The sequence below is a fragment of the Eleutherodactylus coqui genome, chromosome 8, assembly GCF_035609145.1.
Source record: "Eleutherodactylus coqui strain aEleCoq1 chromosome 8, aEleCoq1.hap1, whole genome shotgun sequence".
Classification (NCBI taxonomy): domain Eukaryota; kingdom Metazoa; phylum Chordata; class Amphibia; order Anura; family Eleutherodactylidae; genus Eleutherodactylus; species Eleutherodactylus coqui.
The window spans coordinates 100,748,225-100,765,574 of record NC_089844.1 but is presented as its reverse complement, the minus strand read 5'-3'; the positions used below and the strand labels follow the sequence as shown (position 1 = coordinate 100,765,574).

The 17,350-nt window shown below is 41.7% G+C and overlaps 1 protein-coding gene across 5 annotated transcripts in view; it reads left to right on the top strand.

The window, feature by feature from the left end:
* The window catches only part of C8H16orf89 (chromosome 8 C16orf89 homolog), a 67,226-nt gene extending 56,442 nt beyond the window's left edge, over window positions 1–10,784 (top strand). Inside the window, exons 6-10 of one of the 5 annotated variants that reach the window (XR_010786398.1) lie at window positions 7,042–7,146; window positions 9,320–9,457; window positions 9,861–9,959; window positions 10,042–10,189; window positions 10,642–10,784. Coding sequence is in view for 4 of the 5 variants with exons in the window: in XM_066576142.1 (XP_066432239.1) it covers window positions 7,042–7,146; window positions 9,320–9,457; window positions 9,861–10,189; window positions 10,642–10,677 (608 nt within the window). In the remaining variant the exon portion in view is untranslated. Of the gene's footprint in view, window positions 1–7,041; window positions 7,147–9,319; window positions 9,458–9,860; window positions 10,190–10,641 lie in introns of all 5 variants that reach the window. The other 4 variants (XM_066576143.1, XM_066576142.1, XM_066576145.1 and 1 more) reach the window with 4 other exon arrangements.
* Window positions 10,785–17,350: the final 6,566 nt, after the last annotated feature.

Here is a 17,350-nt window from a genome sequence, read left to right as displayed (position 1 = left end):
GCCCTGGAGGTGCTTGCTTGTCCTGCGGCTAGCGTCTTGTCAGAGAGGGTGTTTAGTGCGGCTGGGGGAATCATCACAGATAAGCGTACCCGCCTGTCAACCGACAGTGCCGACAGGCTAACACTCATCAAGATGAACAAAGCCTGGATTTCCCCAGACTTCTCTTCTCCACCAGCGGACAGCAGCGATACCTAAGCAATACGTAGGCTGCACCCGCGGATGGAAGCATCGTTCTCTATCACCATCAAAAACAGGGACCTTTTCGCTTCATCAATCTGTGTATAATATTCCTCCTCCTCCTCCTGCTCCTCCTCCTGGAACCTCACATAATCACGTCGAACGGGCAATTTTTCTTAGGCCCACAAGGCTCAGTCATATAATTTTTCTAAACAATTTTTATACGTTTCAATGCTCATTAAAGCGTTGAAACTTTCACCTCAACCAATTTTTATTTTAACTGGGCTGCCTCCTGGCCTAGTTACCAATTAAGCCACATTAACCAAAACGATTAATGGGTTTCACCTGCCCTCTTGGTTGGGCATGGGCAATTTTTCAGAGGTACATTAGTACTGTTCATACACCAATTTTTGGGGGCCCTCGCCTACAGTGTAATCAAATTAATTTTTAGCCCACCTGCATTACAGCTGACGTTACATCAGCTGTGTTGGGCACTGCAATGGGATATATTTATGTACCGCCGGTGGGTTCCAGGGAGCCACCCATGCTGCCGGTCCACACGGAGTTGTAACTACATGTGTCCACTTCTAAAGAACCCCAGTCTGACTGGGGCATGCAGTGTGGGCCGAAGCCCACCTGCATTAAACATGACATTATTACCTCAGCTGTGATGGGCAATGCAATGGGATATATTTATGTACCGCCGGTGGGTTCCAGGGAGCCATCCATGCTGTGGGTCCACACGGAGTTGTAACTACATGTGTCCACTTCTAAAGAACCCCAGTCTGACTGGGGCATGCAGTGTGGGCCGAAGCCCACCTGCATTAAACATGACATTATTACCTCAGCTGTGATGGGCAATGCAATGGGATATATTTATGTACCGCCGGTGGCTTCCTGGCACCCACCCATGCTGTGGGTCCACAGGGAGTTGTAAATGCATCTGTGTCCACTTCTAAAGAACCCCAGTCTGACTGGGGCATGCAGTGTGGGCCGAAGCCCACCTGCATTAAACATGACATTATTACCTCAGCTGTGATGGGCAATGCAATGGGATATATTTATGTACCGCCGGTGGCTTCCTGCCACCCACCCATGCTGTGGGTCCAAAGAGAGTTGTAAATGCATCTGTGTCCACTTCTAAAGAACCCCAGTCTGACTGGGGCATGCAGTGTGGGCCGAAGCCCACCTGCATTTCATCTGACGTTAGCTCTGCTGTCCAGGGCACTGCAATGGGATACATTTATGTACAGCGGGTGGGTTCCAGGGAGCCACCCATGCTGTGGGTGCACACGGAATTCCCATTGCGGAGTTGGGGATTCCCAGTTGTAGCTGCCTGTGACTATTTATAAAAAAACGCGGTCTGACTGGGGCATGCAGACACCTTGACAGAATGAATAGTGTGTGGCACATAGGTTCCCCATTGCTATGCCCACGTGTGCAGCTCCTGATGGAGGTGGCACAGGATTGGATTTCTCATTGCTTCTGTACAGCATTGTGGGCTATCGCCCCGCCCCTTTTAAAGAGGGTCGCTGCCTAGCCGTGCCAACCCTCTGCAGTGTGTGCCTGCGGTTCCTCCTCATGGCAGACACACTTATAAATAGACATGAGGGTGGCGTGGCATGAGGGCAGCTGAAGGCTGGGCAGGGACAGTTTGGTGTGCGCTGTGGACACTGGGTCGTGGGGGGGGGTGGTTGGTCAGCATGTAACCCAGGAGAAGTGGCAGCGGAGTGTCATGCAGGCAGTGATTGTGCTTTGTTGGAGGTAGTGTGGTGCTTAGCTAAGGTATCCATTGCTAATGAGGGCTTTTCAGAAGTAAAAGTTGTTGGGGGGGGGGCTCACTCTTGCCGCTATTGTGGCTTAATAGTGGGACCTGTGAACTTGAGATGCAGCCCAACATGTTGCCCCTCGCCTGCCCTATCCGTTGCTGTGTCGTTCCCATCACTTTCTTGAATTGCCCAGATTTTCACAAATGAAAACCGTAGCGAGCATCGGCGATATACAAAAATGCTCGGGTCGCCCATTGACTTCAATGGGGTTCGTTACTCGAAACGAACCCTGGAGCATCGCGAAAAGTTCGTCTCGAGTAACGAGCACCCGAGCATTTTGGTGCTCGCTCATCTCTAGTAGTGACTGTCATGCTGACTAGAGTGATATGTCGGCTGTGTGGATCTGTGCAGTAGTTTTCAAAAAACATACCTTTCATTAGTAGCATCACTCGCATAGAGAACTACTTAAAGTAGTCCTGGATATACAGTACATGAGCTGCAGGCTAGATACACTCACTGCACCCTCCAGCCAGTGATTGACTGCTTTCTACATATTACTGTGCATTGAGAGAAAGAACTGCCAATCATTTGTTGGAGGGTGGAACTGGTGGGTCTGGCTAGTCTGCAGCTCATGAATATGCAGAACTAGTCCTGTGTTTGGCTGATACTAATTACATGCAAGTTTCTTCAAAACTACTGCACAGACCTATACAGCAGACATATCAATGTACTTGGTGTGACAGGCACTACTTTATGATGCTCTCAGTGAAGGTTGCAAAAACATGGTGACAGAGTCTATTTAAAGTAAGTGCAAAGTGTATGTTTTGTATTGTAATACCTGAGAAAGTAGTTGGTCCAACTTTGAACCACAAAGTTTATATACAATATATACCAGAGACGTGTTTCTTGTAATCTGCTTAGACAAACTTTCTTCCCATGCAGCTAATTGGACAAAAGAGAGAGCTCAGAGCTCTTTTCTTTAAACATTTTTTCCCTTATTCTGATTTATGGTTATGTATTTTTTATGTATCCTTTAACAGTTCTCTTTTATCCTTAGAATCTCATTTGGACAAAAGGTTTACAATATGCAGTGCATGTGGCTGTACTGTTTTATTGAAAGAAATATATGCTTGAATAGTTACCTTAAATTAGGCAAAATCTTAAAATCATCCATAAGAAAGATATTAAAAAATGTTTTACTAAATGTATCGATGTCCTCGAGGTGTCCTTGAGAAAGACATTGAGAACAATTTCAGTTGACAAAGATTTGTGAAAGACATCACAGACAACTATGAAGAAAAACAATGCATACTTTTTTGTAATTTATTATGATTTACAAGGACAATACAATACCACCGAGAGCCTCAATTATCTCTAATTTTCGTCTGAGTGCAATAAACACTGTATCATATAGGCATTATACAAATAGAATTGTTCAAAAATACCGATTGTCGTAAAGGATATAAATTCTTGAAAGTTCAAACCTAAAATTAAAACAAGTATTTTCATTTCTTGTATAAACATAAATTTTAGTATCTGACAAAGTATCATTTGGCCATATTGGTCTCTGTACAAAGCTGGAAATTTATATTATAGTCTTGATGTACTCAATACATTTTACCTGTCATTCTCAGCTCTGCTCATAAAGTTTATGCTCTATTAAGAAGTGACTGCCTAGCTAGATAGCAAGAAAATAGTAGCAGAGCTTTTCCTATTTTGCAATAATGACTATTGTCTATTAACACTATACCTTCAATGCTGAATATTCTTTCTACTACTGCAGAATTCAAACTCTCACTACTGCACTATGGAAGCTTTGCTTTGGGGCTGGTGAAGAAATCTACAGTTTACTTATTAAGAATTAGTGTTGAGTGAACCAAAACAGTCGAACCTTGTTTCGGGTCGAATTTTGCTATAAGTTTGGTTCAGCACAAAACCTGAACCTCAGACAGTTCACCTCAGTCAAATCCACTCAAATTATTTTTTCATCTTCCATGTAGTACATTGTTTGCACTATATAAATAAAGGTGATTATTATAAAGGAGAAACCCACATAAACACAAGGACCACATACAAACTCCATGCAGATATTGCTGTTGGTCAGCATTGAATCTAGGACCCCAACACTACAGAGCAGCAATGCTAACCCCTGAGCCACCATGCTTTTTCTCCTCCTTTTTTTCTCCTCCTCCTGAGGAGAAGGAAGGAGAAGGAGGAAGAGAAGAAAAAAGAAGCACAGGGGCTAGCACTGTTGCCTTGTAGCACTGGGGTCCTAGGTTCAAATCTGACCAAGGACAATATCTGCATGAAGTTGTGTGGGTTTCTTCTTTATGATGATCACCTTTATTTACATAGCACATACATTGATTAGAAAGAGAAGAATAACTTTTATTGCTCTTAGACAATGTTATACACTAGTTTTCGCTCAGAGCTAGTTCAGACTAAACCTAACTTTGTTGTCGAAGTTCAGCAAATCAACCAAAATGAACTTTTCAAAGGTTTGCTCAAAACTACCTATGATATTCTGGCTAAGAGTTGATGACAGTTTTGTAATCTTTACTATAAAAGTGTCTGAATTTTACGCTGCCATATCCTTGGGAACCCCAGGCATGTTTCAAAGAACATTGGTTGGGAAACACTCCTCGAGTTGAAAAGAGGTTGTCCACTGAGCAAAATATTGTCTAAATGCCCTAAACTATCTGCTGTGGTACAATAAACTGTAGTGCTGCTTATATTTTATTTCTGCAGCTTTTTTGACAGCTCTGAAAGTAATCAGTTAGTGTTCAGCAGCTGCACAGAAGAGAATGCAGCCAGGCATAACCAAGAAAGTGGTCATGTGGGTAAATTTCCTGACCACCACCATCTTGTTTGCTATGAGCACGGGGCCTGTGGCCCTACATTGGCCTTACATTGGCTATATGCAGGTAGACAGTGCTTGCTTTCTGATGAGCAGTTTAGATAAATATGAGCAGTTCAGCCATTTATTGTGCAACAGTAGACAGTTTAGGGGCATTTAGAAAATACTCATTGTGGAAAAAAAACAGAAAGTACCTAGAAGGAGTTGTCGGAATTGAATGAAACTTTAGATGTGCGATTGTAATGTTGATTTAAGTGATTGCAATATCAGATCAAAAGGATAATTTATTGTGCAAAACTGAACACTTGAAGACAGGCTCTAGTAGCCTGTTGGGGCACCTCTAGCTTGGATGCAAGATGTGAAACGGATGGGCATGGGGGCTCTAGTACCATGCTGGGCCACCTCTAGCCTGGATGAAAAATGTGAAATGGGTGGGAATGGAAGTTTGCAGTTTCTGTATTGTATCCTGCAGCATATAGCTTTACACTTGCTGTAACTGAGCCTCTAGATCGTGCAAATGTGTAGGCTATCAAAATTGGCATCCCATATGGTCCTATACATGTTTTATTAGTGATAAATCTGGTGACTAAGCAGAACACAGAAATGTGGCAAGGTTGTGGAGGCATTCCTGGGACACCCCTGCTGTGTGCAGTCGAGCATAACCCTGCTGGAAAATGCCTCTTGGAAGCCCTTCCATGAGAGGCAACACATGTGGCTGCAGGATGTCCCAAATATATTGCTGAGCTGTCATTGTCCCTCATATCACTACTAGTGGTGACCGACTGTCATATACGATGGTCCCAGACCATCACAGTAGTAGGGACAGTGTGCCGCTCCGCAGCAAAGGTAGGATTGAGGTTCTTACCCCTAGGTCTACAGACATGAACTTGGCCATTATCAATGCCCAAACCCAACCTGGATTCATCACTGAAGACAACCTGGTTCCACTGCGCAGCTGTCCAGTTTTGTCATTCACGACACCACTGCAAAGGGAGGCGATGGTGGGTGTCAAAGTAATGGGCGTCGTGAGACCAAATGTCCTTCAGCCAAGCACATAGAAATGCTTCGGACAGACACAAGACCCTGTATGAATGATGCCACTTGTCATTGGCTGCAGTTGGAGCTGTTCATGCTAGTTGGATGATCAGATGATCCTCTCTACTGGCGGTCTGTTGAGGGCATCGAGAGCCCGGTCACCATGTGCACATGCCCTCACACAGCCACTGGTTTCAACACCACCTAACAGTCTGGTCAGAATGGCCCAGGTAGTGGGTAATCATCAATACAACCATCCAGCTTCTCACATTCCAATAATTCGCCCTGTCTCAAACTCTGTTAACTGGGCAAAATCTCTTCCATTGTGTTGTTGAGGGATGCTAATGGTCAGCAAGCTCTACACAAGTAGAAAAAGAGGTCCACTACACACAAGGAGCCTCAGGGCCTTTTTATAGGCCAAGGGTGGAACCACTTATAGGGTTCAAGGTGGCAAGACCGTTCATTTACTCACATTCCAACTCTAATCATTTGTATTTCTGCCTGAGATGTAACTGCATGCCGAGTTTTGCAGCAAAGTGACTCCTTCTAGGTGCTTGATTATTTTGACAAGCAGTGTATTTGATGAGGTGACCAACCCTTGTAACCACCTTCATAAAGCTGCTATACTTTTTTGTTACAGACAAATTTAACCCATTTACTTGAACATTGCAATACCGATTCTAGCAGCTGTAGTGCTTACTAAAAAACTCTGGTGTTCCTCAGTAGGACGCAGCAGTGCCATTATTTGGTATCTAGCCAAAGTTCTGGGCAGTGAATTACTGTAGATGACATTTGACAACCAAGGCCATATACAGCAAAACAAATAGGCTCATTGAGTTTCTCAGTGGCAATATCAGTTCACGCAGGATGACGCCCATCTGCTGTTGTCACCTGATATATGCATGAACCATTCCTATGCTAATGGCCAGTTGGAACAGCCCCTTTGCATTGCTCACATTATGCCTTTCAGGCCCCCCCGCAATTTCTGCATATCTCTATGCAAAGTAATTCTGCCCAGAATGTGCATAGGTGACATCAAAAGATACAATAATGGGCCTGTATGTCATTTATTCTTACCTTGGATAAGAGTCCTAATTTGCAAACAATTGTCAGGACAGATGTCTTTTTTTATATTTATTTTTCCGAAAAGGAAAATCACTTAAATTCAGATATTTTCAGATAGTTGACTTGTTTTTCTTGCAGTCATGCTGTGTGGTTTATGTGGATATTCAGACTTTTACAAACTAGAATGGATGAATAAAATTATCAGCTGGCAACTTCCAAATATTGGCTGTTTTGGTGATACAGGTAAGATTTATAGTCATCATTTCAGCTCTCTGCATACACAAATAGTTCACCCATATGTTTCATTATGTTACTTAGTGCAGCAATTCTGTTCCAGTAGCAATTATCTTTTATTGCAAAAAATTCCTTGTGAAGCGGGATTGTTTTGAGCTAATTTTTAGAGCAAATGTATAATCACTGAGTTATTTGGAAGTGATCAGTCTTACAATTTAATCAGTAACCTCTATAATTATATTTTTGATTATAAGTCAATGTCACACTGATTGCGTAATCTAATTAAGTGATCTAGTCTCCTCATTTAAATAGTCTGGCGTAGACACAAACACCTGCCGTCACTGTTAATAGCCAGAAATAATTAAAAGAACTATCTTACAAACATAACTCATCATAAAGATATAGCATATTTAAAAATGGATTACCACACTTAATGTGATATTATACAACATACTCTGTGATTCATTAGAATATATATGGCATTTTAGATTTCTTAAAGGGGTTATCCTAAAATGTATAGTAAGCCCTTAATCCACAGGATCGGGGATACCTTTATAAGTGGGGGGGTTCTCACCACTGAGATACCTTCCCACTGAGAACCGGGGTCTTGTGTTCCCCCTTGTGCTCACTGCGGACCTTGCAGGGAGGAGGAGATTGAATGGCGTGATGGTCGTACATGCTCAATTCACTTTCAATGGGACTTTTGGAAATAGCCAAGGTATGATTGCTTGGCAGTTTCTATTGAAATGAATGGAGCAATGCCTGTGTATGCTCTGGCATCGCTCTATTCAATGTGATGTCACTGCAGGTGAAAGGAGCATCCCCAAAGTAATGAAAAGAGGAGGAAATGGGACCCCTGTTCTCAGAACCACTGAGACCCCCACGATCAAAGTCTTATAATGAATGAACTTGTATGTGAAATATTATTCTAAATTCATCCTAGAACACATATGTCAAACACAAGGCCCGCGGGCCGAATCCGGCCCGCTGCCTCGTTTCATGTGGCCCGCGGCGTGCCGACGCTGCTCACCACTAAGTGATTACCAGCTGGAGTGCTGCAGCTCCCCGCTTGCATATTAACATTTTCCACAACACTTCTGCCCTATTCAGCAATTCCAGCAACCTGATTGGTTGTTAGGTGAATCAGCCAACCCAAACAACCAATCAGATTGCTGGAACTGCTGAATAGGGCAGAAGTGATGTGGAAAATCTTAATATGCAAGCGGAGGGGAAGCAGCGCAGACAGCAAGGAGGAGGTAAGCATGTGGTTTAGGAAGGCTAATGGTGCCTGCTGGGAGGGAGTTAATGTGGTGGTGGTTGCTGCTGGGGGAGGGGGGGTTAAGGATGGCTGCTGGAGGGGAGGGGTGTAATGGTGGCCTAAGGGGGGAGGGGCAAGTGGTGGCTGCTGAGGGGTTAATGGTGGCTGCTGAGAGGGGGGGGTTAATGGGGGCTGCTGAGGGGTTAGTGGTGCCTGCTGAGAGGAGGGGGGTTAATGGTGCCTGCTGAGAGAGGGGGAGGGTTAATGGTGGCTGCTGAGAGGGGGAGGGTTAATGGTGGCTGCTGAGAGGGGGGGGTTAATGGTGGCTGCTGAGAGGGGGGGTTAATGGTGGCTGCTGAGAGGGGGGGTTAATGGTGGTTGCTGAGAGGGGGGGTTAATGGTGGTTGCTGAGAGGGGGGGTTAATGGTGGTTGCCGAGAGGGGGGTTAATGGTGGCTACGAGAGGGGGTTAATGGTGGCTGCTGAGAGGTGGGGTTAATGGTGGCTACTGGGGGGGGGGGTAATGTTACTACTGGGGCCACTGTGGGGGGTCACTATTAGGGCTCGTTCACATGGGTATTTCGGTAGCACAAATACGCCGTGTATTTGCGCAAGCAGAAATCGCTCTTTCCTGCATATTTGCGCACGCCAAAAAGAATGCAGATGGGCCCACTGAGATGGTGCCCAAATATGCAGTGAATACATAGGTTTCCCGCACATTCACCACCTATTTGCGCAGCCCATTCACTTCAATGGCCCTTTGCGGTGCGTAGTACGCAACAAAATAGGTCATGCTGTGTGAAAATATCCATCATGTGATTGAACTGATTGAAATCAATGGCTTATATTCACTGCATATTATGTACGCAAATACACTTGTGTGAACAGGCTCTTACTATATGGTCTTACAATCGGCCCTTTGAAGGTCACCATAAGCCTGATGTGGCCCTCGGTGAAAATGCGTTTTACATCCCTGTCCTAGAAGATGATGTAAATTCAAAGAAAGCTGTCAATGAAAATCATTCTCGGAAAAGGGTTAAAAGAGAGGAGAAAATATTTTCAGGTAAGTTAAAGAAATGATATAGTTTAAAGTATATCTAACTGGTGTACCTGTAGGCATGACGTGATTGTTCTCAGTAAGAGAAACCAAGTAATCTTATAGATATGATACCTTTTAATGGCTAGTAAAAATACATGATGTTATTGAGGGCTTTCGAACCTCTCAGGCATAAGAATCCTGAGAGGTTCGAAAGCTCGCAATAACATCATGTATTTTTGTTATTCATTAAAAGGTATCATATCTACAAGATTACTTGGTTTCTCTTACTGAGAATAATCACATTTTGCTCTACTGGCTAACACGGTACCAAACCTTTTCTTCATTTTACCTGTAAGCATGGGAACTGTAGGTAGCAGCAAGATTTCCAATGAACTGCTGCGCATTAGTAATTACGGCATTACTGCAGGAGCTGGCCGCTGCTTTGGAGATAGGAGCAGGACACTGGAAGGCAGTGTGGGCAAGAGAAAGAGGGAGGTGAAGCCAATGTCTCTTACCTGTGCTTCAGGTGAGCACCTTGTGTCTAGCATCAGGGACTTGTGTGCCCCTGCAAGATGTAGAATTGAAAGGCAACGGGTTCTATTTTACAGGAGTGAGCCAAGTGGTCCACTATGGAGCAAGCCACTAGGAATCTGCCTGGTAGAGCAGACTGTCAGTTTGGGCTTAATTTCCATAACGCTCCAAACAAATACCTATGCTGTGTGCATACGGGCCAAATGTAAAGTATCTTCAAACCAGGTAACCTTTAAAGAAATATTCCAGTAACAAGACGTTATTCCTTATCTACGGGATAGGGAATAACTATGTGATCACTGGGGATATGACTGCTAAGACCCGCACTGATCATGAGAAAGAGAGAGGGGGTCTTGTTTGCCCAACCTCCAGTGACGTCTGCATCGCAACCGAGACCGGAGTGACCTCACGTTAAATGAAAGGCTGGCCACATATGCACGCTGCTGTTCCATTCAATCAGTGGGGTTGAAAAAAAATAGTAGAACTACTTATTTCTGTCAGCCCCGCTGAAATGAATGGAGTGGCAGTGCAAATGCGCAACCAGCCCTCCATTTAATGTGAGGTCACTCTGCTCTGAGTTGCGATACAGAAGCGACAGGAATTGGGGCAAACGGGAACTGTTCATTCTGAGAATTGCTTGGATCCTACTAAGTAATACATTTTCTCTTTCCCCACAGATATATGCAAGAGCCACAAAACAGGAATGGCAGTAGGCGCTCTTGGAGGCTATCTGTATTCCATGACATTCATGTAACTTAATATTGCAATAAAATGTTATGAAGTAATATCTTCAAATAAAAATGTTTAAATATTCGTTTCATTGCATACTGCAGACATGAATCCGTATAATATTAGAGCCTATGGTAGCAGGATACATTATTGCCACTGGAATTTCATTTTATTCAGCAGAAAGCCATACATGTATACAGTAAAATAAGAAATATGCAGAATAAGTGGAAAAATAAATAAATACATACATAATAGATATAAAGTGGAGGGACTATATAAAATGTCATTATTATTAACCCAAGGAATAGTTCATAGCTGAAAGCTGTTTCGTGAGACTAGTAACGTTCCAAAATGCTAAATGCTACTTCCTATAAATAGCTTCACCTAATGTACAATAACATTAGTAATAGTTGCTTCTAAAGGTAACAGGATTTAGTTTATTCATAACAACGTATCAAAAAAAGTCTATGTCAGCAATTCAGGATATAGTCTTAAAGAGACCTATAAAGTGAACCCACCTATTGTTTTCACTTAAACTCACTGGTCCCTCCCCAAAAGAAAAAATAAAATTGTAACTACTTAGGACACATTAAAAAAATAAATAAAAAGAGGCCCCATACTGTACTACATCTTTGCTGACCTTTCCAAGAAATTCCAGCAAGCATTTGCTTTGCAGCTCCCGACTCGCACCATGGCTTCAGACACTCTTGAAATGCAAGATTTCGCAACTTATCATGAGATCTTGCATTTCGACTAAAGTTGAGCTACTGTATTTACTGACTTAATAATGCTTATTGATCCATTACTTCTTTATTAAAGCCATAACATGAGATACATGCATCACGATAAGGGTAAGGGCTTGTGTTTTTAGAGTGTCTGGAGTGACGGGACATGCTGGTATGGAGTTGGGACATGATGGGAGCCACTGGGAGCTGTGAACTGAAAGTGCCTGGCCAACTTTCTTAGAAAGTCAGTGAAAGTGTGGTGCAGAATGGTGCCAATTAGTTACATTTTAATTGAGGGGGACTTGTGAGTTTTTAATAAAATTGATAGGTAGGTTTACTTGATAGGTTCCCTTTAAATTAGGTTTTTAAAAAAATGTATTTACATTTTAACCCTTTCACTGCTAGGGTTGCCTGATCATTTTGGACTTCCTGTATCTGGGGAAATTTTTATACCTCAGCATGAAGTTCATTCTTGTGACTAAAAGACTATTTCAGAGTCTAAGTCTAGGTGCACACTAGCTATAATGCGGGTTGCACCTGAGTCAAGCGCAACTCCCATCAGACAGCACACGGGACTGGTCCAGCGAAAGGTTACAAATAACTAGGAGGGTACTTGATTAAACTCTCCAGTTGTAACATAATAACAAGTTTTGCATGAATTCTACAGGGTTGATGCATCCTGGAGCCTGAAGCAGGGATTTAATTGTATAATCAAGGAACACAGAAAGTTGTTGGGAGAAGATAGAAGGGTAGTCAATAATCATCCAGTGGACAAAGCACATATAACACATGAAAAAAAATGAGAGACGGGGATGATAAAGTTTGCAAATAGGACTAAAGTAGAGGAGAAAATGAATTTTGTATTTTTGTAATAAGGAAGAGATGGGGATATAATATAAAGTCTGTCCCAGCTAGGGGCAGAATACATCTATACCATGGGCCCTATTAATCAGTTTGATTATAGAAAACCCCTGGCACACCCTTCCTATCTCCTGTGTTTCACATGCTGGGTAGCAGATAATGCAGATTCTGTGAGCAAAACCAAATACAGAAGCACTACCTTACAAATGCCTTTGAAGGGGAGAAGAGTCATAGGAACAGTAGTTCTTCACATTGGTATTCTCATCCATAGCAAACCCCGGCAGCATCAAAACAAAGGTGCTACACAGAGCTGGACATGATAATGAAATCAGAACTACTGCAGATCTATGATGGCATCATCTAGTGAGCATTCAGACGCATATAGGTACTTTTCTTAATTTTTATAAATTTGGAAGACCCCTTTAATGTAGGCAAAATGGAGACATAACTTTACAGTTAACTGTTTTTTTGGCAAAACTTTCATGAAAACAATAATTAAAGGAGTTGTCAAAGTTATTTTTTATTCCTATTCCCCATACATAAAAATAATAAAAGACCATATAATTATCTCTCATGGCTCCCAGCAACTCCAGTGTCGCATCTCTGTCCTCCATGCTGGAGCCTTCAAGGGATAGTTGCAAGCAATGTGAAAGCTGTGCGAATATCTCCTCTACTTATAAATGGGGGTTTCTTGGGGCATCATCATCCTGCGCTGTGATCATGCATCATGATCACACAGTAACCAGCCAAGATTTCAAACTTACTATGGAGTTTTATAGTCATGACATGACTGTTACATCTCTAGCTAGGAAATACCATCCATACCAAGGCTAGACTTTCACATCCATGGCAGGAAAAAAGAATAATGTCTGACAGCTTGTATTGCAATTGGCTGGAAAGTGTTAACTGAACATAATTTTTCTGCTAATATGTATCCCATCCACATCACAGAATTTTATGAAACATCTCCTAACCCATTATCATGATTTAATGATGGAATAGCTCTTAATTGCAGCTAATGTGTTTATGTTTGACCACCTGGGCTACTAAAATGAAATTCTATCTATTTTGAGGCTCCATTATTTGAAATAATTTTCCATGATTTGCTTAGCCAAGTTACCTGCAGTATAAAACATTAGGCATCCTTTCTTTGAAATATGTGTGTGTGTGTGTGTATATCTATTCAAAAGAAGGAATTCCTCATTCAGTTTCTCATTCTGGAGACTGCATTACCAAGACTGCACATTAATTTCAATGTCTTTTTTGTAATACCTCATTTCACCTGTAGTGGTGCTGTAGGAAAATTTAACAGTTGCTGATGTAGAGGGCAAGTAGCAGAATGTTGCAATTTTCTTATTGATGCAAGACCTTTCTTACGAAAAAGGATTATTATCAAATGTAGACAGGTGAACTAACATCTGTGACTGTTTGGAGGAAGTGTAAAAACTATGAGGAGAAACATCAGAACTGGTGGAATGAAGTATAGAGAACTAGCCCATGGCAACCAATAGGGTCACTGCTTTGATTTTTTTACTGGGTCTTTAATAATTGAGATGTGAAATTTGATTGGTTCCCATGGGCAATAACTTCACATTTTCTTTGCACCTGGTTTAATGCATATCCTCAAATGTTCTGGTTGGGTAAGTGCAGCACAAATATTGGAGAGCGGAGTGAGAGGATGCAATGAAGGGGATGATGACTAGGAAGACTATGTAGGAAGACTATAAACAGGTTGCTAGATAGAGATGATACCTAAGATGCGTGAGGGTACTGCATTGTTCAGCGCTTTCTACACTAGGCAGAGAACTGAAGTTCATTATAGAAGAGACCGATAACCAATGTAGTCGCTGATAGAATCCACAAGCAGTAGAGCTACCATCAGATGAATTGAAGCTGAGCCAGGGTTTTTCGATGAATGCTCTTTACTAATGACTTATGGTCATAAAGGCAAAAAATGATCAGAGCATATTAGTATTTAAGGGTAATTTACCAACAATACAAAGAAAAGAAAACAAATACATGAAAAGATAAAGTGTTGTCATATTATGTATTGAACAAATAATAGACATCCTTAAAATGAGAAATCTTGAAAAAAAAAAAACTATAGAAAAACTCACAGTGTAATACTGTGTATAATAATCATACTTTCCTACTCTCAGCCCTTGCTTAAGAAACATACTGCCAGCTTAAAAAGAGAAATGACATATAAATCTATACAACCTGAATTGTAAGCACCATAGGTAACCTTGGTGAATAATGTCAAGTGGCACTACAAAGCTTTATTTTTTACCCAAGAGTATTTTTAAGTATAGTCAAGTGAAAATCCATTAGATACCCATAAGACGCAGGATCTGTATAATGAAAGTTCTCATTTATTTTACAACTTGTATGTTAACCCCTTAGTGACCAAGCCTGTTTGCGCCTTAATGACCAGGCCAAATTTTGCAAATCTGACATGTGTCACTTTAACATGGAAAAACACCAGAAAGGTTTTGCATATCCAAGCGATTCTGACATTGTTTTTTCGCCACATGTTGTGCTTCATTTAGGCGGAAAAAATAGACCGATAGAAATTGTGTTTATTTATTAAAAGCGCCAAAATTGGGAAAATTTTGAAAAAATCGTCATTTTTTCACATTTACAACTGCAATATCTTAAATATGTGCAAACATAATATAGAAATTTTTGCTAAGATTTATATTTCCACCCGTTTACTTTATTTTGGGCGCACATTGGAAAAACTTTCGTTTTTTTTTAACTATTTAGGAGACGTACAAATTTAACATTACTTTTTAGCATTTTGAGGAACACTTTATTTTCCTATACCAAGCCGAGATTGGAAAGGCTCATGAGTGTCAGAATAATAGATACCCCCCCAAATGACCTCATTTTAAAAACTACACCCCTTAATGTATTCACTGAGGGGTGTCATGAGTATTTTGACCCCACAGTTTTTTTTCAGGAATTAATTCAATTTAGAGGAGAAAAAGTAAAATTTCATATTTTTGCAAATCTGTCATTTTAAAGACATATTTTTTTCCTATAGTTTACATGAAAATCAGGATTTACACCCCAAAATGGATACCCCTATTTCTGCCGTGTTCAGAAATATACCCATTGTGGCCCTATTGTTATATCTGAGTCCACAACGGGGCCCAAAATGAAAGGAGTAGTCAGTGTCTTTCAAAACAGAAATTTTGCTTGAAGTCCTTTTAGGCCCCATAGCACACATGTAGAGTTCTTGAGCGCCCAAAACCATAGAAAACCCCCACAAATGACCCCATTTTGAAAACTAGACCCCTTAAGGAATTTATCTAGGGGTGTACTGCATATTTTGACCCCACAGTTTTTGAATGAATTCAAACCAAGCAAAAGGAAAAAATTGTGATTTTCGTTTTTTCGGCAATTCTGTCATTTTAAAAACAGCTTTTTTTGTACAGCACACATATGAAGGAAGACTTGCACCCAAAAATGGATACCCCTGTTTGTCCCGTGTTCAGAGACATACCCATTGTGGCCCTAATCTTATGTCTGGATACACAACGGAGCCCAAAATGAAAGGAGCGACCGGTGGCTTTCGGAACACAAATTTTGCTTGAAGTCCTTTTAGGCCCCATTGCCCACTTGTAGAGTTCTTGAGCGCCCAAAACCATAGAGAACCCCCACAAATGACCCCATTTTGAAAACTAGACTCCTTAACGAATTTATCTAGGGGTGTACTGCGCATTTTGACCCCACAGTTTTTGAATAAATTCAAGCAAAGCAAAAGGAAAAAATTTGGATTTTTGTTTTTTTGGCAATTCTGTCATTTTAAAAACAGCTTTTTTTGTACAGCACACATATGAAGGAAGACTTACACCCCAAAATGGATACCCCTGTTTGTGCTGTTTTCAGAAATATACCCATTGTGGCCCTAATCTTATGTCCGCATGCACAACGGGGCCCAAAATAAAAGGAGTAATCGGTGGCTTTCAGAACATAGATTTTGCTTGAAGTCCTTTTAGGCCCCATTGCCCACTTGTAGAGCTCTTGAGCGCCCAAAACCATATAGAACCCCCACAAATGACCCCATTTTGAAAACTAGACCCCTTAACGAATTTATCTAGGGATGTACTGCATATTTTGACCCCACAGTTTTTGAATAAATTTAAGCAAAGCAAAAGGAAAAAAATAGGATTTTCATTTTTTGGGCTATTGTGTCAATTTAAAAACAGTTTTTTTTGTACAGCACACATATAAATGAAGGCTTTCACCCCAAAATGGATACCCCTGTTTGTCCCGTGTTCAGAAACATACCCATTGTGGCCCTAATAGACTTACAGGACCCATGGCTAGGCCTACAATGAAAGGAATACCCGTTGGATTTCAGGATACCACTGAATAAATTCCAGGCCCCATTGCCCCCTTGTAGAGCCATTGAGCGGCCAAAACTATAAAGAACCCCCTCAAATGACCCCATTTTGAAAACTAGACCCCTTAACGAATTCATCTAGGGCTGTACTGCGTATTTTGACCCCACAGTATTTGAATGAATCTAAGCAAAGCAGAAGGAAAAAGTTACGATTTTCAATTTTTTTGGCAATTTTTTCAATTTAAAAACAGTTTTTTTGTACAGTGCACATAGGAATGAAGACGTTCACCCCAAAATGGATACCCCCGTTTGTCCCGAGTTCAGAAACATACCCATTGTGGCCCTAATCTACTTACAGGACGCATGGCAAGGCCTATAAAGGACGGAACACCTGTTGGATTTTAGGGCACAACTGAATAAATTCCAGGCCCCATTGCTTATTTGTACAGAATAAAGATTGACTCCCTAAAAATTCCCCCCCTCCCCCTCCGCGCCCTTTTTGGCGTTCGCAAATCTTAGATAAAAGTAAAAATGTGAAATGTGTAGTATTTCCGAAGACAGGGGTAATTACGGAGGCTGGTTGAATGGGCCCATGGGGCAATAAAACCGGGTATCCCCCCCCCCCCCCCCTCCTCTCATGCTTTTTGGGGGTATTTCATGACCTCAGTGGCGGGTATGGGGTGTAAAAAGTGGCGTTCCGTGAGTCTCCGTAAGCTTGAT